Source organism: Trachypithecus francoisi, unplaced genomic scaffold (genome assembly GCF_009764315.1).
Source record: "Trachypithecus francoisi isolate TF-2019V2 unplaced genomic scaffold, Tfra_2.0 Lachesis_group5, whole genome shotgun sequence".
Taxonomy (NCBI): Eukaryota; Metazoa; Chordata; class Mammalia; order Primates; family Cercopithecidae; genus Trachypithecus; species Trachypithecus francoisi.
The window spans coordinates 6584975-6607667 of NW_022681470.1; the positions used below are offsets into that span (position 1 = coordinate 6584975).

General features: G+C 39.1%; 1 protein-coding gene across 3 annotated transcripts in view; it reads right to left on the bottom strand.

Annotated features, from left to right (window-relative positions):
• The window catches only part of EXO1 (exonuclease 1), a 39029-nt gene that overhangs the window by 15075 nt on the left and 1261 nt on the right, over window positions 1-22693 (bottom strand). For 2 of the 3 annotated variants that reach the window (XM_033200783.1, XM_033200782.1), the window contains exons 3-11: window positions 20967-21144; window positions 19129-19248; window positions 18052-18175; window positions 15472-15609; window positions 13937-14149; window positions 11963-12150; window positions 11167-11263; window positions 5456-5681; window positions 111-357 (exon numbers count right to left, since the gene is read on the bottom strand). In XM_033200783.1, the coding sequence (XP_033056674.1) occupies window positions 111-357; window positions 5456-5681; window positions 11167-11263; window positions 11963-12150; window positions 13937-14149; window positions 15472-15609; window positions 18052-18175; window positions 19129-19248; window positions 20967-21127 (1514 nt within the window). In that variant the 5' untranslated portion in view covers window positions 21128-21144. The remainder of the gene's footprint in view (window positions 1-110; window positions 358-5455; window positions 5682-11166; window positions 11264-11962; window positions 12151-13936; window positions 14150-15471; window positions 15610-18051; window positions 18176-19128; window positions 19249-20966; window positions 21145-22693) is intronic. The other variant, XM_033200784.1, reaches the window with a different exon arrangement.

Below are 22693 nucleotides of genomic sequence, written 5' to 3' on the forward strand. Positions count from 1 at the left end.
TGTACCCCAGAACTTAACGTATAATAAATTAATTTTAAAAAAAGACAAAATAAATACCAACAGAGTACATAATACAACAGACAATCAACATTCTGGAGACGTAACTATACCTGCTTCTGGTCCCTGGAACCACAACTGCACCACTTTCTTCATTTTTCCTTTGTAAAAATGTTGCAAATTTATTTCTCGTCCTAGGTGGAGTGCTTACGCTCTTTTTGTTAGCAGGTTCATTTACCAGGTCAGGAACAAACACTTCAGAAGAGCTCGATGATTTATTGCCTTCATAGCTATTTCTCTTAGTCTTCTTTGTAAATGAAAGAGAATACTGACTCAACAGGTCATCTTCTGACAACTCTTCTAAATAAAAACAAAATTATCTATAAATGTTTGTTTCACATGTACTTAGAGATTTGGCCTTAACTTCATTCTACATCACATTGTCCTAAAAATAAGGACTTATTTTTTTAAAAAAAACCATGCCTCATAAAAGAAAACATAAGGATAAGGATGATTCAAAAAAATTCCCTTAGCTCCGTTTTATAATTTCACACATTAGTTTAAGGTTTAATATCAGCTGTTTATACAATTTCATGTTAAAATTACCCAAATCAAAATTTCAGAGCATAATCAATCCTGTGTGGCGATGTATTCATTATACTAAGGGTCTAATTTTGAATATAAAAAATTCTCCAGGAAAATTTATATGTAAATATATGGTTAATGATCAATCGTTAAAATGTTCCAATAAAACCAGCAGCTATTGATACATACGGTTTATGTGTTCTGGGTTTTGATGTATATTGTGACTGTCAAATAGTCCTAAGTATTTTGTGCTGTAGCTCTGATCCTCATTACTTCACTATGAGGCCCAAGAAGATTGCTGTATGTCAAATATATTCTGTTGTACTAAAATAAATCATAAGACGAAATAATAACAAAAGTTTAAAGTCTGAGATAGGTAAGTACATAGAGTCAGCACTAAGGTTCTTTGAATGACTTTGACTGATTCTGAGTCTGTACAGCTTCTCCACAAAGGTGTAAGTGCACACTACCGTAATCTTTGTGAAGTTGGTAAGACAGGTTAGGGCTACCAAAATACCAGAAACAAGATGTCTCATATTTTTAAGGCACAGATTTTTAAAAAGCTGTATCAGCAAATTAGATGTTGACTCCTGGCAAAAGTGAAATCTGTTTATTATGCAGGGAATTGTGAGTCCTTGCAGAAGAAGAAAAACAAGTGTTCCAGGCTCCCCAACAAGGCTTTCAGAAGCCACACCAGATTAACCTCATTTTTTTTTTTTCTCAATAAGGTTATTAGCATAGCTGTTTGGGGACTCCGTAAGTGAAGCATGTCTTGAATTTGGCAAGACACTTGAGTGTCTCTCGCATCATCCTCGCAGACGATGCAAAGCGATATCTACTGTATGTTAGTTCTGGGGATTTGCAGCAAGTTGCGCAGGCCTAGAAGACTACTACTGGCAACTGTTAGTCAAAAGGAAGTCTGTGTCACATACTCCAGATTTCTGTACTTGCTCTGATTCAGTTAAACATTATGAAAGCAGACATACTGCAACCAAAACTTTTAGACTCATCAATTTCCAGACGACATAGATAATACCCATTCGTTAGAAAATACAAAGGTTCAAACAAAAAAAATCAACAGGCAGAACAATGAACTAAAATGAATTAAGATTATTGTAAGAGGAATGAGTTAACCCACATTTAAGTTTAAAATGTAACTAGACCTGGCTTAACAGCAAATGGCAAATATCAATTATCAACTCAGCAAATTCCAGCAAAAGGCCAGATTGCAAGAATGTGAATGCAATCTTAGTTTGCAATAATACAAGCACAGGACTGAAATAGTGCCACAATTCTAAATATTTATTCTGTGGTAAGCAGACCACATTTCAATAATCATACTCACTTTAACAATTATGCTATTATTAAAAACCTGTATTATATCCTGACTGTCCAAGGAACATAACAGCCTGGAAGAGAAATTTAGGAGTGTCACAATGGCTATCTTTAAATCATCTGAGGGGCTGGTACATAAAATAGGAATTAAACTTGCTCTAGTTCTTTTGTTTTGTTTCTGTGTTTGTGAGTGTAGAAAGGGGATAAAACCTATTGATAAGTTGTAGTTATGAAAAAGTAGACTTAGTCTGACATAAAGAACTTGTAAACTTGCTGATAGTGAGCTATCTACATAAAAGGGACAGCATATCTTGATCGTAGCAGAAGAAAATGAAAGAACATGTACAGGCCAGGGGCAGTGGCTCACACCCATATTCCCAGCACTTTGGGAGGCCGAGGCAGGTGGATCATGATGTCAGGAGTTCAAGACCAGCCTGGCCAACATGGTGAAACCCCATCTCTACTAAAAATACAAAAATTAGCCAGGTGTGGTGGTGGACGCTTGTATCCCAGCTACTCGGGAGGCTGAGGTAGAGAATTCCTTGAACCCAGGAGGTGGAGGCTGCAGTGAGCCGAGAACACGCCACTGCACTCCAGCCTGGGTGACATAGGCCACACTCTGTCTCAAAAAAAAAAAAGAAAGAAAGAACGAACATGTATGTACAGTGTACTTCTTCTATAACAAGTATATATTATCTTATATAATATACACAAAAACCTTTTATTTCATATGAAGAAACAAAGGTTCAGAGATAATTATCATGAAAATCATTTAGGTTCATAAGGAATCAGGATATTTCAGCTGAATATGTATAATCTATACCTAAATTTGAAAAATAAAAGCATGAACTAAAATCTGCAAGTCTTTAATTGTTGCTATTTCATTCACTGAGTAGATGTCTGAGGGAAGGAAGTTAAGAGAGAAGGAAGCAATTATAATCATTCTTTCCATGTTAAACATCCTCTATGGTGAAAATATTCCCATGTTTCCCCAATACCTAGTATATTACTCTCAGCACTTCTGTTCAATATTGTACTAGAGATTCTAGTTTCCTTTCCCCCATTTAATTGTCTTGGCACATCTGTTCAAAATCAGCTGACCACATATATGTGGATCTTTTTCTGAACTCTGTTATTCTGCACCAAAGCTCTCCTTACCTATCTTTACATCAGACACACTGTTACATCACACACTGTGGTTTATAGGAAATCCTGAAGTCAGGCAGTTCAAAAGAAAACAAGCTTAGATTCTTATACTAAGAAAAATAAATAAAAGGTATCTAAACTGGAAAAGGAGAAGCAAGATTGTCTTTATTCACAGGAGACATAGTCATTTATATAGAAAATCCTGTATATTCCACAAAAGAGATATTAGAACTAATACGTGATGTGAGCAAGTTTGCAAATATACGATTAATGTACAAAAATCAACGGTATTTCTATAAACCATCAATTAACAACTAGAAAACAAAACTGAAAACACTGTTTACAGCAGCATCAAAAATCTGATATATAGGCCGGGCGCGGTGGCTCAAGCCTGTAATCCCAGCACTTTGGGAGGCCGAGATGGGCGGATCACAAGGTCAGGAGATCGAGACCATCCTGGCTAATACGGTGAAACCCCGTCTCTACTAAAGAATACAAAAAACTAGCCGGGCGACGAGGCGGGCGCCTGTAGTCCCAGCTACTTGGGAGGCGGAGGCAGGAGAATGGCGTAAACCCGGGAGGCGGAGCTTGCAGTGAGCCGAGATCCCGCCACCGCACTCCAGCCTGGGCGACAGAGCCAGACTCCGTCTCAAAAAAAAAAAAAAAAAAAAAAAACTGATAAAGATAAATTTGACAACAGATATGTTAAGATCTGTACAATGAAAACTACAAAGCATTAAAGACTTAAATGAATGAATCAGAAAACTCAGTGTTGTTAAAATGTCAACTTTCTCCAAATTGATGTATGGATTCAACTAAATCACAATAGACTTTTTATTTTTATTTTTTATCTGTTTTGAGACAGTGTCTTGTTCTGTCACTCAGGCTGGGGCACAGTGATGTGACCATGGCTCACGGCAGCCTCAAACTCCGAGGCTCAAGTGATCCTCCCACCTCAGCCTCCTGAATAGACGGGACTACAGATACGCATCACCATATTCGGCTAACTTTTTAAAAATTTCTTTTGTTTTTATTTTTTGTTTTACGATAATGTATTCTGAACTAGTAAGACCCTTTGAGCAGGGAAGCTGCAGCTTTGGAGAATAACCAGCTGATAGCTTTCTTAATTTCCTCTGCCTTCCAGGTTCAAGTGATTCCCCTGTCTCACCTCACAAGTAGCTGGGATTACAGATGTGTGCCACCATGCCCGGCTAATTTTTTGTATTTTTAGTAGAGATGGGGTTTTGCAATGTTGGCCAGGCTGGTCTTGGAGCACCTGATCTCAAGTGATCTGCCTGCCTCGGCCTCCCCAAGTGCTGGGATTATAGGTGTGAGCCACTGCACTGGTCCTAAAAATTTTTTTTGTAGAGACAGGGTCTCACTATGTTGCCAAGCCTGGTCTTGAACTCCCAGGCTCAAGCAATCCACCTGCCTCGGCCTCCCAAAACGTTGCAGTTAAGTAGGTGCAAACCACTATGCCTGGCCTTTTTTTTTATAGAAATTAAAAAGCTAAATTCTAAAATGTACTGGAAATGTGAAAAACACGGAATGGCCAAAACAACTTTTCAAAAGAAAACAAACTTAAGAGACTTACGCTGTCCCACTTCAAGATTTCCTATAAAGCTACAGTAATCAAAAGTTTGTCTGATGTAAAGATAGGTATGGAGAGCAATGGTATAGGATAACAGAGTTCAGAAAAAGATCCACATGTATGTGGTCAGCTCATTTTAAACAGATGTGCCAAGGCAATTAAATGGGGAAAGGAAAACTTTTTAACAAAGGGTGCTGGAACAATTGGACAGCCATATACACAAGGTAAAAAAAAGCCATAATCCTTACATCACATCATATTAAAAAAAAAAAAACTAACTCAAAATGGCTCACAGGCTAAAACTGTAAAATGTAAGAGCTAAAACTAATGATGATGCTTGGCTGTGTCCCCACCCAAATCTCATCTTGAATTGTATCTCCCATAATTCCTATGTGTTGTGGGAGGGACCTGGGGGGAGGTAACTGAATCATAGTGGCTGTTTCCCCCATACTGTTCTCATGGTAGTGAATAAGTCTCATGAGATCTGATGGTTTTATGAGGGGACACCCCTTTCACTGGGCTCTCACTCTTCTCGTTTGTCACTATGTAAGACGTGCCTTTCACCTTCCACCATAATTGTGAGGCCTCCCCAGTCATATGGAACTGTGCGTCCATTAAACTTCTTTCTTTTGTAAATTGCCCAGTCTCGGGTATGTCTTTATCAGCAGGGTGAAAATGGACTAATACAACCATAAAACTTCTAGAAGAAAACAGGAGAAAATCTTCACGACTTTGCACTGGGCAATAATTTCTTAAATATGACCCATATTCACCAGCATTTTGCAAAACTGAAATACGTACCACTTCTTGGTCTTTTCACAATGGATGATTTCCTCGGGAGATTTAACCCTTTAGTACTAATCACTCGTTCCACTCCCACAGTACTTGGATTTTCCTTCAATCGTGGGGCATCTGAAACAATACCCGACTCTGGTCTGGGAGAATAATTCCTATGCCAAATGCTGCTAACATTAGCTGACTTTTGACATGTTTTGTCATCCCAACTACGACTTCTTGAATGGGCAGGCTAGAAAAGGAAAAGGAAAAAGGTTATTTGCAGAAAGAAAATAATCAATTTATTTCATTCTGTATCAACATAAATTATAAATAAACATCTTAAGTTACCCTTAAAAAGAACAGCTGTTGATGAAACAGCCGTCCTTGAATAACATTTCCTACTTTGCTGGTCCTATACTTTTCCATTAAATGTTTCTTATATTCCTAGGCCTGTTTTTCTTCTGAAGAGAGTCAAGCAACTTTGTTAGCTCATTTAAAAAAAAAAAAAATCAAGAGCGGGAGCAGGTGTAGAAAAAAAAATTAAAAGCAAACAAATAAATAAAAATCTTCCTAATACAAATGGTGCAAGAAATAAGACTGTAACTGAAGAAATGTGGTCAGGAAAAAGGTGTCTTTAAAATGGAAAGCAGCCAGGCACGGTGGCTCATGCCTACAATCCCTTCATTTTGGGAGGCCGAGGCAGGCAGATCACTTGAGGTCAGGAGCTCAAGACCAGCCTGGCCAACATGGTGAAACCCCGCCACTACTAAAAGTACAAAAACTAGCCAGGTGTGGTGGCATGCACCTGTAATCCCAGCTACCTGGGAGGCTAAGGCAGGAGAATCACTTGAACCCAGATGGCGGAGGTTGCAGGGAGTCGATGGGGAGACTCCGTTTCAAAAAAAAAAAAGTTACTCACAATTACTACATATTTTGGAAGACAAGGATCTAAGAGGATGTCAAAGATATTCTAATAGAGAAGGACAGCCAAAGGGAAAAAATTAGCAAAGATACAAAAAAAATTACAATCCCACCTGACAGAAATCCCACATGAACTCAGAATCTAATCTAAGCCTTTCACTTAAAGAAAGGGAAAAATAAAAATAAATAAAACAGATGACATTATTCAGAACACCCTTTGAGAATTAATAAGGAAGGTAATTTAATTGAGGGAATGAATGTAAAAAAATAGCTTTATCAGTATGGCTCATGGCATTAGATCCCACTGATGGTTTTACTAAATAAAAGAGAAATAGATAAGTAGAAAACCAGACTGGGAAAAATAAATTTTAGATTAAAAAAATTCATTTGGTGTACAATTATGGTTCCTACAGAAATTTCTCTGAGAAGGATAAAAATCTGACAGGGATTTGAGCTAATGAAGGATGGCCATCTTAGCGTTCCATAACATTGCCATTGGTAATGGTACATACTCAACACAGCCAACTATTTTTGAGTTTGTGAGACAAAGGAAAAGCTTAAGAATCATTCTTAATGAAATTATAGGCTGGGTGTGGTGGCTCACACTTGTAATCCTAGCACTCTGGGAGGCCGAGGTGGGCGGATCACCTGAGGTCAGTTCAAGACCAGCCTGGCTAATATGGTGAAACCCCATCTCTACTAAAAATACAAAAATCAGTCGGGCGTGTTGGCACATGCTTGTAATTCTAGCTACTTGGGAGCCTGAGGCAGGAGAATCACTTGAAACTCAGAGGCAGAGGTTGCAGTGAGCTAAAATCATGCCACTGTGCTCCAGCCTGGGTGACAGAGCGAGATTCTAACTCAAAAAAAAAAAAAAAAATTATAATGCTGTGGCCAGGTGTGGTGGCTCCACATGTGTGACCTCAGCAGTTTTGGAGGCCAAGGCAGAATGACTGCTTCAGGCCAGGAGTTCAAGACTAGCCTGGGCAACATAGCGAGACCCCACAGACACACACACAAAATCAGCCAGGCATAGTGGCATGTGCCTGTAGTTCCAGTTACTCAGGAGGTTTGATGCCAGTTACTGAAAATCGCTTGAGCGCAGGAGCTCTGATGGTGCCACTGTACTCCAGCCTGGAGGACAGAGAAAGAGACCCTGCCTCAAATAAAAAAAAAAGAAAGAAAGAAATGATAAATACTATCAATAGTTCAGATGTGTAAAGATAGGGCTTTTCAGTCTCCTTCTTTCCATAATCATTCCTCAAAACAGTAAGAATAAGAAACACAAACTTCATCTGCAATAAAATTAGGAGATAATCTGTAACGTCTAAACCACAGTGAAGAGAGAATATAGATGGAAGAAATTAAAAGACTTTGTTGGCAGAAGAGAGTATCAAAGAGAAGCCAATTCCATCTACAGAAACCTGGAGAAAGGCTTGAGAATTAAAGCCTGGGAATTACAGAAGCCCCTGGTGGGGGGATAACTCACTAAAGAGAGGATTATTTGACCCCTTGTCCCCATCTCCAACCTGACCACACAGTCAAGTCAACAAACATCTACCTGCCTTCAGAACTAGAACAATTGAAACCCACAAAGAGTAACAGACGTAGCAGGCATTTCTGAAGGTAGAGAGATTCATTTGTCTGAAAACAGAGATGAAACAAAAGGCTAAATATTGAATGGCAAGGAACCATGCATGCTACCCTTTCCTGGCCTGTCCCAACTCACTTTCCCTATCCTGCTCTCAAAATACAGCCAGCGGAAGAAGTTTAGACACCCTTGGCAGACATCTCTTTTTGGAAAAATGTAACTGTGCAGAGAACATTCCAACACTGGAGAATTCACAAAGCAAATCTAATGTGTCACCAACCACATCACCCGAGAATGAGGTCCAACATCAGGAGCCCCACTCACTCCCACAGCGCCCCCCAGGAGCTTTTCGGGGCCCCTTCAAATATGGCGGCACAGAAGTTTCCACCATGAGGGAGGAAATACCAACACAGGAGAAAAGGACACAGCAGTTACAGAGAGTGGAAGAAAACTCAAAAAATTATCATATTCTGAGAGAGAAAGATAAGAGATGACATCCAAATCTTCAAAAAAAGTACAACTATGGCCAGGCGCGGTGGCTCAAGCCTGTAATCCCAGCACTTTGGGAGGCCAAGACGGGCGGATCACAAGGTCAGGAGATCGAGACCATCCTGGCTAATACGGTGAAACCCCGTCTCTACTAAAGAATACAAAAAAAAAAAACTAGCCGGGCGACGAGGCGGGCGCCTGTAGTCCCAGCTTACTTGGGAGGCGGAGGCAGGAGAATGGCGTGAACCTGGGAAGTGGAGCTTGCAGTGAGCTGAGATCCGGCCATGGCACTCCAGCGTGGGCGACAGAGCGAGACTCCGTCTCAAAAAAAAAAAAAAAAAAAGTACAACTAGAGTCCCTAGATATAAAAACATGATAGAAGTAAACAATTCAACAGAATTTCCTGCACTGATAGAACAGCTCTGTGTTGTTCAGTGTTAGCCACTAAGCACTTGAAAGGTGGCTACTCTAACTGAAGAACTAAAATAGCAATTTTATTTAATTTTAACAAATAGCCACACATGGCCAGTGGCTACCATATTAGGGGGGGCAAAGTGAGAAAATAGGGAAATGGCAACCTGAGTGGAAAGTTTACATAACTGAAGTTGATAAAGTTCATTTTTAGTGTTGTTATGGATTTGTGCTCTCTTGGTAGGCCTGGCTTATTTCCGCTTACAATGGATCACCAGTTTGTTAGGGGTCATCTTTTCTAGGCTTACTTCTTTTTTTCTCAAGATCTGGTTCCTTTACATGGTAAACACTAAGACATTCTTAGTCCATCCATAATGAACAATCTAAGAATTCCCTTAATATATCACTTTTTCTACATACATTGCTTTTTTGTTTTTTAGCCTGAAATCACTCACCCATCTTGAAAAACTCTACTAATCCTGGCAAACTGAGGATACACATCAGTTTCTCCTTGAGCAGACAGTAGAGAGCTTGGCTTGGAGTCACAGCTTCCCTATTTATTAAAATGGTGAGCTGGAAAAGTTACTTAAGTGTCTTCTAGTTGTTTTCTCATCTGTAAAATGAGAATGGTGCCGACTTCAGAGGCTTTCTGAAGAGTAAATGAGTGACTATGTCTAAGGTGTTTAAAAGAGCACCTGGAACATAGTAAATGCTCAGAAAATGTTTGCCATTATTATGAAGCATTCTCTTAGGTGGAGTGAGGGACATGCTTTTTGTTTCTACAGAGCCTAGAATACATCTTTAGTGTAGCACTTACCCCATTTCTCTCCATAGAATCACATCTCCTTCCTATTTAGGCAATGGGCATTTGACCGGCAAGAATCTTACTTTTCCTATATTTCTCATTTTTCTTCATATTCCAGAACCCTAGCTAACCTAATTACATTGTTTCGGTGCTTGACAAATGTTTAGTAAAACAATAAAGTAGTGAGCAAGAATTAAACTGGAAGCTTGGGGAAAGAAGCAAATGTTAACCAGAAGGACAACTCAAAGAGGCAAGAGGTTGTAGCAATGAAATGGAAGCCAAAGTTTATTTCCAAGTTTTCCGGTGTGAGACCTATAGGTGACACTCATTCACTCAACATATAAACATAGTAAAACATACAGCAGTGAGGACCACCAAGTTCTGCCTTTATGAAGACCACATTCTATTGCAAAGAAACAGAAAAGAATAGAAGCATAATGTTGTACAGTAATAAGTGCTAAGTAGAAACATAAAAGAGAAATGTGATTCAAAGTTGATTAAAAACATGAAGAGTTTAGTTTTGCCTATGAATAGACTTGAGGAAATCAGAGCTGCAAGAGACAGTGAGAATTCTGTGGCTGGTGTACAGGAAAAAGACTGGAGTAAAGATGGAGATGTGAGTTCTTTACGTAAATGGGATTAAAGCCCTATGGATTTACCTAAGGAAGAAATGTAAACAGAAAAGAGAACAGAGGATAAACAGGAATACAAAGAGAAAGAGAATGATGGGAGACAGTATCTTAAGGAATACATACAATACTGAAGAAAGAAGCAGAAGAAAACAGCAAATTGTGGCCAGGCGCGGTGGTTCACGCCTATAATCCCAGCACTTTGGGAGACCAAGACAGGCGGATCACCTGAGGTTGGGAGTTTCAGATCAGCCAGGGCAAAATGGAGAAACCACGTCTCTACTAAAAATACAAAATTAGCTGGGCGTGGTGGTGCATGCCTGTAATCCCAGCTACTCGGGAGGCTGAGGTAGAATGGCTTGAATCTGGGAGGTGGAGGTTGTGGTGAGCTGAGATCACATCACTGCACTCCAGCCTGAGCAACAAGAGTGAAACGCTGTCTCAAAAAAAAGAAAAGAGCAAATTGTTTAAAGAAACAGCAGGGCATGCATTAAATATTTGTTACATTGTGCATAGGTGAAAAAACAGCTTTAACTCCCGAGCATTCCTAGGTTTGGGTCTTCAATAAAGTCAAATACCACAGAAACTGAACGGGGGTGAGATGAGAAAAAAAGGCATCAAATACTTGGTATAGTCAAAGAAATGCTCAAGGATAAGGGTTTGATAATAAATAACAGTCACTTCTTAAATTTTAAAAAATTAACCAATATCCCTATGCTCTAATACATGTAATTTCTCTAGGATCAAGTTGTTTTTAATGTACACTCTACACAGAGCCTGGATATAGAAATGCTTAAAAGACGCTTTAGTGTATGAAGATTTGCCTTTAATCACAGCTCTTGAGACATAACTAAAATGTGTTTTCATAGAGTGGTCATCAAAACGTTACCATAGCAGTGTCTGGATTATAGTCATCGATCTGTTCAAAAGTATTTATATCTTTATTTCCAAGTGCTATTTGAAGAGCTATGGAATCATCAACATATCTAGGTTAGTAAGATTAAGGAAAAAGGTATTTATTAACAACCAACCAAATGATACTAAACTAAGATGGAAAAATGTTGTCTACTGTCAAAGAAAATCCATACGTTTATGGCTAAAATGGAGTCTCCTTACTTTACGCATCAGCATTACTGAAAGCAAAGACACAGTTTGCTAGTCTCTATCTGTCCCTGTAGGAGTTGGTGTCTTCTGACGAGGGCCCATGCCATCACTGACTCCCTCCCTTTCAAGAGAAACAGGGGAAAGTCCTAGCCACCACCTAAGTGACTCAGGGCTCCGAATCAGCCTGCATGCACATGGCCGGTGGCTATGGGAAGGGCATCCTCTCCTGGTGCACTCAAATGCCTAGAATGCTCCTCCTGGTAAGTTGAGCTTGCTTGCCACAAGGAGGTCCTCTCAAGAGCCACCTTTAGAATGTGTACTGTAAGTGACGGACCCTGTGTATGTTCCTGTCAGTCAATCTAAGGAGAATGCATAGCGGATGAGCCTTCAGTTTATGAACAAAAAGTTGTTCTAAATTTTTACTAGCATGGTAATTTAAATGAACAATATACAGATTTCACTATAAAAAAAAAGCAAAAAATAATCTGCAAGCTTTTTACTAAATGCCTCACAAAAAATATCACCATAAAAATATTGAAGAAAAATACTCAAATTCTACCATTCTGGTTCAGAAAGGATACTGCCCAGCGTAGCTTAGTGTTTCAGGATCAACATCATCTTCATAGGCGTTCAGAGGAATAAGTTTCCTTTTGATGGGATCAAAAACTAGCTGATAGAGGAAGGTATTGTTGGCCCGAATAAATCCTTTGATGTAATCCTCTGGTACCGTGATATTCATCTTGAGATAATGTCCAATTTTCTTGATAACCTAACAATGCATGCAAAAATATTTTATCTGCAACTAAAGAACAGGGAACATATTATCCTCAAGGCTGATTGATTTACATTACAGGGTCATGAAGAGGGATTGAAACATTAACTGCTTTCATCTACATTAAAAAATTCTACCAGCTAACACAACCATGTTGTATCACTTAAAATTCTAAGTCTCATAACTAGTATTTTCTTTGTTTTTTCTATTACTAATTTGAAGGATAAAAACATACAGTTATATAATACATCGAGTTTGTGTTTCTAGGTGTAACTCTGAGATACATTATTCATTCAACTTCAAAGTCCTTTTTATCAAGAAAGGAAAAAACAAAGAACATCCAAAACCTGAGAATTAAAAAAATCCAAATATTCCGAGATCATATTTTTAAACCAAGTTGACATTCTGATTTCTGTGACAGTCATGGATGCTTAAAACTGGAAAGGATCCTAAACATTGCACAGTAAATTCATAGATGAAAAAGGGAAGACCCAGAGAACCAAAGGGATCCTGGAGTCACAGGCTAGTTAAGGCATGTGGTCCTATTCCCACCTGGGACACACTATCTTCCAACCTGGAGATCTTTCCATTACATTACATCACTCTTAGCCCTGAAGACTCATGCCTTGTACTCTTGGAAACAGAAAAATGGAATTTCTGCTCTGCAAACTGTAAGGGCTTTAGAGAATATCCAAGGGGGAAGATGAGCTTTTTTGATGTTTATTTTTTAAGAGAAACTACAAAGTAGTGATGTCCAGAGTCTCAGAATTTTCCAGAGGATATATGACACATGATATCAAATGAGACTTAATGAGGCAGCAGATACAGGTTGGGTACACATTATTCAAAATGCTTGGCACCAGAAGTATTTCAGATTTTGAATTTTTTCAGATTGTGGAATATTTGCATATACACATTATGAGATAACTTGGGGATGGGGCCCAAGTCTAAACGTAAAACTCATTTACATTTCTACACACTGACAGCAAGAGGGTGAAGGAAAAAAAACTCAATTTATGTTTCATATAAGCCTTACACACATAGACTGAAGGTATCTTTATACAGTATTTTTAATAATTTTGTGTACCCTTCACATGAGATGAGGTGTGGAATTTTTCACTTGCCATGCCAGGACTCAAAAAGCTTTGGATTTTTGAACATTTCAGATTTTTGGATTAGGGATGTTCAACTTGTATACAAACACAGCTGTCTTACTATTAGGCCACATTAAAGAGATTTCCATAAATGCATGATTCCTCTCTCTAATTTTTATTTTTCATAAAAGCATGCTATTTATGCTAACATGTAATGAGTTTATTATAAAGTTTAAGTGAATTGATAAACATTTAAATTTGTTTTAATTTTTAATTCAGTAAATATCAATAGCTATTGCCTACATAAACAAAAAATATTACCATAAAGAGCTTGAGGAGGGTAAATGGATCTTGAGACCAAAAAGTCTGAAAACCACTACTATAGAGTTATAGCACAGAAGTCAAAAGACTCTGAGTTTAATTTTACCCTATAATATTTTGCCCTTGAGACTCTTTATACTAGTCTTTATTTTAAAAATCACTACTTTTTTGCCAATTGCAGAAAACATGATTTTCCCAATATATGGTAGTTGCTAAAGCAAAGTTCTAGTGCCTCAGTCATTTGCTCCTTTTAGTAATGTAATATAGGTGATTCACATAACAGAATATTTAAATCCATATTCTGATTTATTATTTTATTAAGGAAATGCTTCAGAAACTGAATATGACATTTAGCAATTCACTCTTACCTTTACTATATCTGGATTATTGGCTAGTCTTAGGACTTTGCATGCTTTTGCCAATCCAATCCCACGCAGTGATGAAAGGTAGTCACAGCCTGAAAGAATACACATGTAACGAAACTTCTCTTCTGTGAATACATCCCCAAGTTGTCTGCACATTCCTAGCCGAGCTTGATCAATTTCAAGTCCATTTCCAAACTGGTCCATCTTTAAAATCACCTTCAAAAGGAAGGGAAATTGTTAATACCTAGAAGGGCCACTTTTATTTGTCATTATCTAAGCCACTGCAATAATTTTAAGAAATCTTTCTTGTTCTTCACCATAACACTGAAAGAGAGGAGACACAGATAGACAGGCTGATGACTACAAAGTTTACAAATAAATTATGCTGAAGCACAGGATACAACTAGACAAGGCTATGCAGCCAGGACTCAATTGTCACAATTCTGGTATAAAGAAAGATCTTTTTGCATCTCTTTATTTCCTACTTATGTTACAGGGTTGACATGATAATCAAACAGTAATGCATACAAAAAACATTTTCTCTTTCTCTGTCACTTGTACCTTTTCAGTAATCTTTTTCCTTATTGTTGAAACAATGCATGTTTACTGTAGAAAATTTGGAAAATATAGAAATTCAGGAAGAAAACGAGTCATCCATATTCCCTCATTTATCACTGTAACCTAGCATTAATTAACCTTTTGATAGAGACCCTTCTAGTCATAAATACAGGCATTAACAAAAATGAGAACATCCTGTAGTTTTGTATCTTAATTCTCCCCTAAAGTTTTCCATGAAATAGTTTTATACGTAATTCTAAATAACTGCATCGCAACCCATTAGTACATAAGTTAGCATACCTAACCTAATCAAGAAAGATAAAGCATATGTTGTCATTATTAAAAAATAAAACTGATAGGTCCACATTCTACTAAAGAATTTCCATAAAACAATAACAAACCCCTCCAACCTTAAGGCTTACTTTGAAAAAGTATCCAGAGTACATAAACATCAAGCAGCAAAACCCTTCTTTTCATTTTAAATAATTATTAACATTATAAAAATAGATGTCAGTTGCAAATATTCTATTAAAATAATTTATTTTATAAAACTTTAGGCCGGGCGCGGTGGCTCAAGCCTGTAATCCCAGCACTTTGGGAGGGCAAGACGGGCGGATCACAAGGTCAGGAGATCGAGACCACCCTGGCTAATACGGTGAAACCCCGTCTCTACTAAAGAACACAAAAAAAACTAGCCCAGCGATGAGGCGGGCGCCTGTAGTCCCAGCTACTTGGGAGGCGGAGGCAGGAGAATGGCGTAAACCCGGGAGGCGGAGCTTGCAGTGAGCTGAGATCCGGCCACCGCACTCCAACCTGGGCGACAGAGCCAGACTCCGTCTCAAAAAAAAAAAAAAAACTTTATAAGTATTATAAGTATTATAAATTATAATAGTTTCCTGGACAGGAAAAACTGCAGCTTCTTGATTTACACTACTCCTATCTACATAGAAAAGTACTATATAGTAGTCAGAGATGAGTACCTTTTTACAGCCAAAAGCTAGGAGATCCGAGTCCTCTGTAATTATGGCTTGTACAATTCCCACTTTGTTAAGATAGGCCAACTGAGCATCAGCTTCATAGGGAGCCACGAGGCAATCTACGCCCTGAGACCGGGCAGCCTGGAAGAGAATCGAAGCGAATGTCTAGCACGGCATTTGGAAAGTACTAAACAACTTCTTGTTTCAAACCCCCTTTTTACTAGCCTCAGCACACACATGCTAATATTACTTTGAGAAATCATTTCCTTTGAAGTAGAGTTTTTCTACTATAAGTTTCAGTATATGTTGAACTAATTATATGGCCACTAAGACATTTTTAAAAAATCAATTTATAAAATTTGGAGAAAAGAAATACTGCTACACAGCCAGAGGAAAAAAGAATCCTACAAGTTACACAAGTAATTATTTTATTTTTTGGAGATAGGTTCTGGCTCTGTCACCCAGGCTGGAGTGCAGTGGTGCCAGCTGGCAGGGCGCACTGCAGCTTTGACCTCCTGGGCTCTGGGCTCAGGTGATCTTCCCACCTCAGCCTCCCAAGTAGGTGGGACTACAGGTGCATGCCACCATGCCCAGCTAATTTTTTTGTATTTTTTGTGGAGACAAGGTTTTGCCATGTTGTCTAGGCTGGTCTCAGACTCCTGGACACAAGTGATCCACTCACTTCAGCTTCCCAAAGTGTTGGCATTGTAAGAGTTGAGCCATTGTGCGTGGCCCAATTATTTTATATTACAGAAAGCTTCCATCTTAAGAATGGCTATGTTCCAAAAATATACATTTGTTTGGAGTTTTGAATATATGTTCACCATAAAAATAACAGGTTGTCCTCTCAGGCTACGAAAGTCAGTGTACTGACATAGTATTGATAAAATTATAGACCATATTCAGCAATGTCTTGGGGGAAAATATATACATATGTGTATGTGTGTATACATATACACACACGTGTGTATGTATACACACATATATAACTCTCCTCTAATAATATATCTTACATATATATTATAGACTATAGCACTATATTTAAACCAATGCATTATGAAAAAATACTTTTAAAATAACCTTGCTAAGAAAAACAGTCCCTATCATAGCCTCTGTGTCAAAATCTAGCCAGTTGGAACTGGAACTTCCATGTTCTAAATTATGGGAAAATGGTTCCCAAGGCCTGAAGAGAGGCTTTGGGAAGTTAAAAAAAAGAAGGAAGAAAAAAAAGAGGAGGAAAGAGGTATCAAGATCCTGCTGTTATCAATTTTGGTGGCAATTTGCTATTTTTCTCATTTTTTTTCTTTTTTTGTCCAGCAATAGTCCTACTCTCATCCTTTTACACCACTATTTATGTCCAATCAGGGCTTCTCCTCTACTTCCGCAGTCGATGCAGCCTCTCTTCACCCGACTACACAGAGCACACATTTCCTTATACGTCACACTTTCTCCTGCATCCCATCCTTTCCTTCTAGCTTGACCCATACAGAAAGAGCCAGAGACTCAAATGACAAAGCCAAAATTGGAACTGTAGTGCCTATTTTAGCTCAGGAACTGGATGTCAGAACTGTAAGCTAGAAAAAGCTGACTCCATTTATCATCATACCTTTAACAGGCCGGGCACGGTGGCTCACCCCTATAATCTGAGCACTTTGGGAGGCCGAGGTGGGCGGATCACCTGAGGTTGGGAGTTCAAGACCAGTGTGACCAACATGGTGAAACCCGTCTCTACTAAAAATACAAAATTAGCCAGGTGTGGTGGCACATGCCTATAACCCCAGCTACTTGGGAGTCTGAGGCAGGAGAATCGCTTGAACCCAGGAGGCAAGGGTTGCAGTGAACCAAGATCGTGCCATCGCGCTCCAGCCTGGGCAACAAGAGTGAAACTCTGCCTCAAAACAAACAAACGAACAAAAAAAACACAACATCTTTACCAAGTAGGCTCTAAAAAGGGGAAAGTGAGGGCTGGGACTGTGGGCACCTTGACACTAAGATTTACAGGAATAAGGAAAGAAGTTGCTGCAAGGAGGAGGTGAAAGGGAGCAGAAGTCTGTAGGGTGCCTGGGGCAACTAAGCTAAATCACAGATCTCTGTCATTCAAGAGTGCCAGTTACAGTAAGTGTTGAAGACTATAGGAGAGTTGGGTGAGACCGATGCCTCCAGGAATTTGTTCCTTCCATCTCTTTATTTTTTTTTATTTTTAACAGAGACAGGGTCTCATTATGTTGCCTAGGACGGTCTCAAACTCCTGAGCTCAAATGATCCTCCTGCCTCAGCATCCCAAAGTGCTGGGATTACAGGTGTAAGCCACCGTGTCTGGCCCTGTTCCTTCCATTGCTATGGAACAATATGACTAAAGAGAGAGCCTTACTTATTTATGCCTTAGGATTTCTCCTCGGAAATTGCTGAAGTCTTCTCTAACTAATGATGCTGTTCCCTTCTTCTTCTGACATCTGCCCTTTACTTGAAGTTAGACCTAGAACAATTTTCCAACCTTGATTTTCTTCCTCTCCCATTAATAAACAAGTTGTAACTAGCTTTGGTGAACGTGCCCATCTTTGTCTTCATTTTCTAGTGGCTTACTTTAATTACTTTGTGGGCCATGGCATGTGTGATATTGATAGACCGGGTGAAACACTCTCGGGCTTCCGAGACTTTCCCCTCACGAAGGAGCTGCTTTCCCTTAAGAAGATTGGCTTGTCGTCTTCTGCAAGGGAAGAACATTTTTAAAATATAAAACATTTAAGAGGCTGACTCAAGAAACTGTAACAAAACTATAATTCAAGAAGCTTTCCTAGAATTGAAAAAAGTTTTTGACTCATTAGAAAGTACACACCAGGTCCTTGAGAACATTAACCCAGATGCTTTGGGCTTCTAAGGCAAAAAGAACAAGTGATTTAGAATGATTATATGCACACACACACACAAGATTACCATTACACTTTTCCATAGCAATTCTTTATGTCAAAGAAAATATAGTAACTAAGATACTTTTAAACAAAAGTGATAATAATGTAGCAGATACATAACATTTAAGGGAATCTGTTCATATACTAGGCTATAAAATAAGCCTCAACAAATTAAAATTTTATTTATTAATTTTTTTTTAGGCCAGGCACAGTGGCTCATGCCTGTAATTCTAGCACTTTGGGAGGCCAAGGCGGGTAGATCACTTGAGGCCAGGAGTTTGAGACCAGCATGGCCAACATGGCAAAACCCCATCTCTACTAAAAGCACAAAAATTAGCCAGGCGTGGTGGCATGCACCTATAGTCCCAGCTACTCAGGAGACTGAGGCACAAGAATTTCTTGAATCTGGGAGGTGGAGGTCCCAGCGAGCCAAGATTGCACCACTGCACTCTAGACTGGGCGACAGAGTGAGACTGTCAAAAAATAAAAAGAAAAAGAAAATTTTTAGTGACTGGGTCTCACTATGTTGCCCAGGCTGGAGTACAGTGGCTATTCACAGAGATGATCATGGAGCACTAAAGTGTTGAACTCCTGGGCTCAAGTGATCCTCTTGCCCCAGCCTCCTGAGTACCTAGGACAATAGGCGCAAGCCACTAAGCCTGGCTTAAAATTTTAAAAATTGGTATTATATAGATTATAGTGTCTGACCTTAGTGCAATTAAGTTAGAGATTAAGTAGAGAATTAACTTACTCTCTTCTAGATCTCTCTACTTCCTTTTTAGAAGGTAAAGTACATCCATCAAATACGAGAATAGGCTTGATCCCATGAGATAGTAACATATTTACAAATTTCATACAAAATCCTACATACCTATGGAAAAAAAGAAAAATACATTTCAGTGCTTCGCCTTTCTTAAGGTAATACTTCTGCTCTATTTTAAGCCAGATGAGAAAGTGATGAAAACAGAAGGTTTTTTATTTTGTTATTTTAAGCAAATGTTTTCATAGGAATTGGAACTCTAACTTACTAGACTTGGATTCAAATCCTGCCTTGGATACTTAGGAGCCAAGTGATGTCTGGTGAACTACTTGATCCTCCAAGCCTTGGTTTCCTTACCTGTGAATTAAAAAGCTTTGATATCCCTTCTAATTCTCACATCTTTGGTTTCAAATCTGGTCTTTTCCCCTCGTTTTTTTATGTTAAAAAATGTCAAATCTATTGAAAAGTTGAAAGAATAGTACAGTAAACACTGGATTCTTCCAACAATACCATATCACGGCTAAGTGATTTAATAGTGACATAATACTATCTAATACTCTGTTTATATTATAATTGGTACAGTTGTCTCAATAATGTTTCTTATATTCAGTGGTGTCCTGGTAAATGTTTAACAACCAGTTCTTGGGGAAGAGGTGCCTGATTTCCTTGAGATAAATATTCCTCAATGGCAGATGAGCTACCTAGGTGAACTCAATGAATGCTGAGCTGAGAAGACATGGTGTATAAAGAGCCCACATGAGTTGGCTCCAGGACACCACTGCTACTATTTTTTCCAAATCCAGGATCCAATCGAGGGTCAGGTATTACATTAGGTATTGTGACAAAAACAACTGCATTTACAACTTCTATCATTTTATAAAGAAAAGGACATTTTAGCTTAAAAACAGGAAGGGGAAAACATAATCTTTAAAGATAATCTTTTTGCATAACACAAACTTAGCAGCTAAAATAAAGAAAATAAAAGATGACCTTTTAAATCATATATAGTCATCTTGATGAAAGATTCACTACATTGTTATCCTTATTTTTTTTATTTGTTGTAGATCAGTGACAGTGAACTTGCATTGGCATGGAACAATGATTGGGACCTGCTAATCATAAAGCAAAATTTAGAAGAAAGCAAATAAGAAATAATAATGAAATTTACAACATATTTGTCTTTTTGCTAGCCAGGATTAGCAGTATGTTTTCTGTACCCAAGAATGTGGGAGTCATCACGGATTTCAAAGCATTTGTTAAAACATTTATCTTAGGTTAAGAATTGGGCCAGGCACGGTGGCTCATGTCTGTAATCTCAGCACTTTGGGAGGCCAAAGCAGGTGGATCACTTGAGGTCAGGAGTTCGAGACCTGCCTGGCCAACATGGTGAAACCCTGTCTCTACTAAAAATATAAAAATTAGCCCGGCGTGGTGGTGCGCACCTGTAATCCCAGCTACTTGGGAGGCTGAGACAGGAGAATTGCTTGAATCTGGGAGGCGGAGGTTGCAGTGAGCCGAGATTGTGCCACTGCACTCCAGCCTAGGCAACAGAAATTGCGTCTCAAAAAAATAAACAAATAAATAAAATAAAGGAGATATGAATAGTCTTTGTCCATCAGTGTCTTGATACTCCAGCTTATAAAGAAAGAAAACTAGGCCTATTATTACAGAAGGAAGTCATCCCTGGTTTGGGAATATTCTAAAACATTCAACTTTCACTTCGTGATAAGTTCTGGCATTGAGTGAAAACAATCCGTTTCTGAGGGAAAAAAAGGCACTGTAGTTCTCATTCTTAATTGTCAAAGAATTAATATAAGGTCTAGACCTACCTATCAGTAGGTTCACCTTTGGCTAGTTTTTCAGCACAAGCAATAGCTCCTTTGTGAAGCCAGCAATATGTATCCACAGCTACTACCTGTCCTTTATACTTCCTCACATGGATGGGTTCAGAAGCTTCTTTGATAAATTGTAGCAATCCATGTATCCCCATGGTGCCAAATTAACCACCTGATATGAAAAGACACAGGGAGAACAGTAATATTTAAAGAAAAATACATTTATCAAAACATTTTAGACAAATAAAGAGAAAGCTTGGAGTCCAAGGCAGAAATTGTTCAGATATTCAAGAATCACTGCTCTTTAGTATTTTAGCTGGGCTCCTCCCTGTCAAACAATTTCCATAGGGTAGAATTTACATTAATCACTAATACTACTTCTAATGCCACTTGACATTTGCTTAATGTTCGTTTATTCTTTCCAAAGTGCTTTGGCACTTTCACTCCTAACACATGCTTCAAGGAGCCAGGCACAAACAAAACCATGCGTACGATGGCATCACATTGCCTCTACAAAGGGCATTAATTATAAGAGTCAACATGCAAATTCAAATAGGAGCAGAAACTCAAAACAGTTTGTAGGAAGGTAAGCATTTCAATCAAAAAACAAAGGAAAAACTCAAAAAGGATTACAGAAATGATCCTGTACTTGTTTAGGACTGAAATTCACTGCTATTAGAATGCATTATTCTAAGCACGAACATTCTGGTAATAAACAGTGGTGGTGTCTAGGGGCAATTCCATCAGTCTCTCTGAAAGCTGCCCCAAAGAATTGTGAAACTGCGTCTGCTATGCAAACACAGCTTCAGGACAAATGCTTTAACTTTCCACCCCCTTCCATTCCAGGCCCCTAAGCCCTTTCTATACAGAGATTCTGGAACTGTCACAGCCCTTTCTGAAGAAACGACCTCCCTCCCACAACTCTACAATAAAAAGTTAGTAATGGGCACTGAGCAGTTGCTTAGCACTTCATAATACAAATCTCTCCTACCAAACGTTAAGTTTGGAAGGAAGGGAAGAAAGAAAAGTACAGGATCCTGCACCCCAGCCTGGGTGTCAGAGCGAGACTCCGTCTCAAAAAAAAAAAAAAAATAGGCCGGGCGCGGTGGCTCAAGCCTGTAATCCCAGCACTTTGGGAGGCCGAGACGGGCGGATCACGAGGTCAGGAGATCGAGACCATCCTGGCTAACACGGTGAAACCCCGTCTCTACTAAAAAAATACAAAAAATTAGCCGGGCGAGATGGCGGGCGCCTGTAGTCCCAGCTACTTGGGAGGCTGAGGCGAGAGAATGGCGTAAACCCGGGAGGCGGAGCTTGCAGTGAGCTGAGATCCGGCCACTGCACCCCAGCCTGGGTGACAGAGCGAGACTCCGTCTCAAAAAAAAAAAAAAAAAAAAAAAAGTACAGGATCAGGAGTCAGCTTTACCCTGTTGACACCTTATCAGAGCTCTAAAGGCTCTAGTCCAGTTCTCAAATTTCAGAGGTTCTTAGACTCTCAACTCCACTCTGTGACTGGGATTCACTAGTTCTGCCGTGAATGAATTTTTTTTTTCTTTTCTTTGAGACGGAGTCTCACTCTGTCGCCCAGGTTGGAGTGCAGTGGTGTGATCTCGGCTCACTGCAAGCTCCTCATCCGGGGTTTACGCCATTCTCCTGCCTCAGCCTCCCGATAAGCCAGGACTACAGGCGCCCGCCACCTCGCCCGGCTAATTTTTATATTT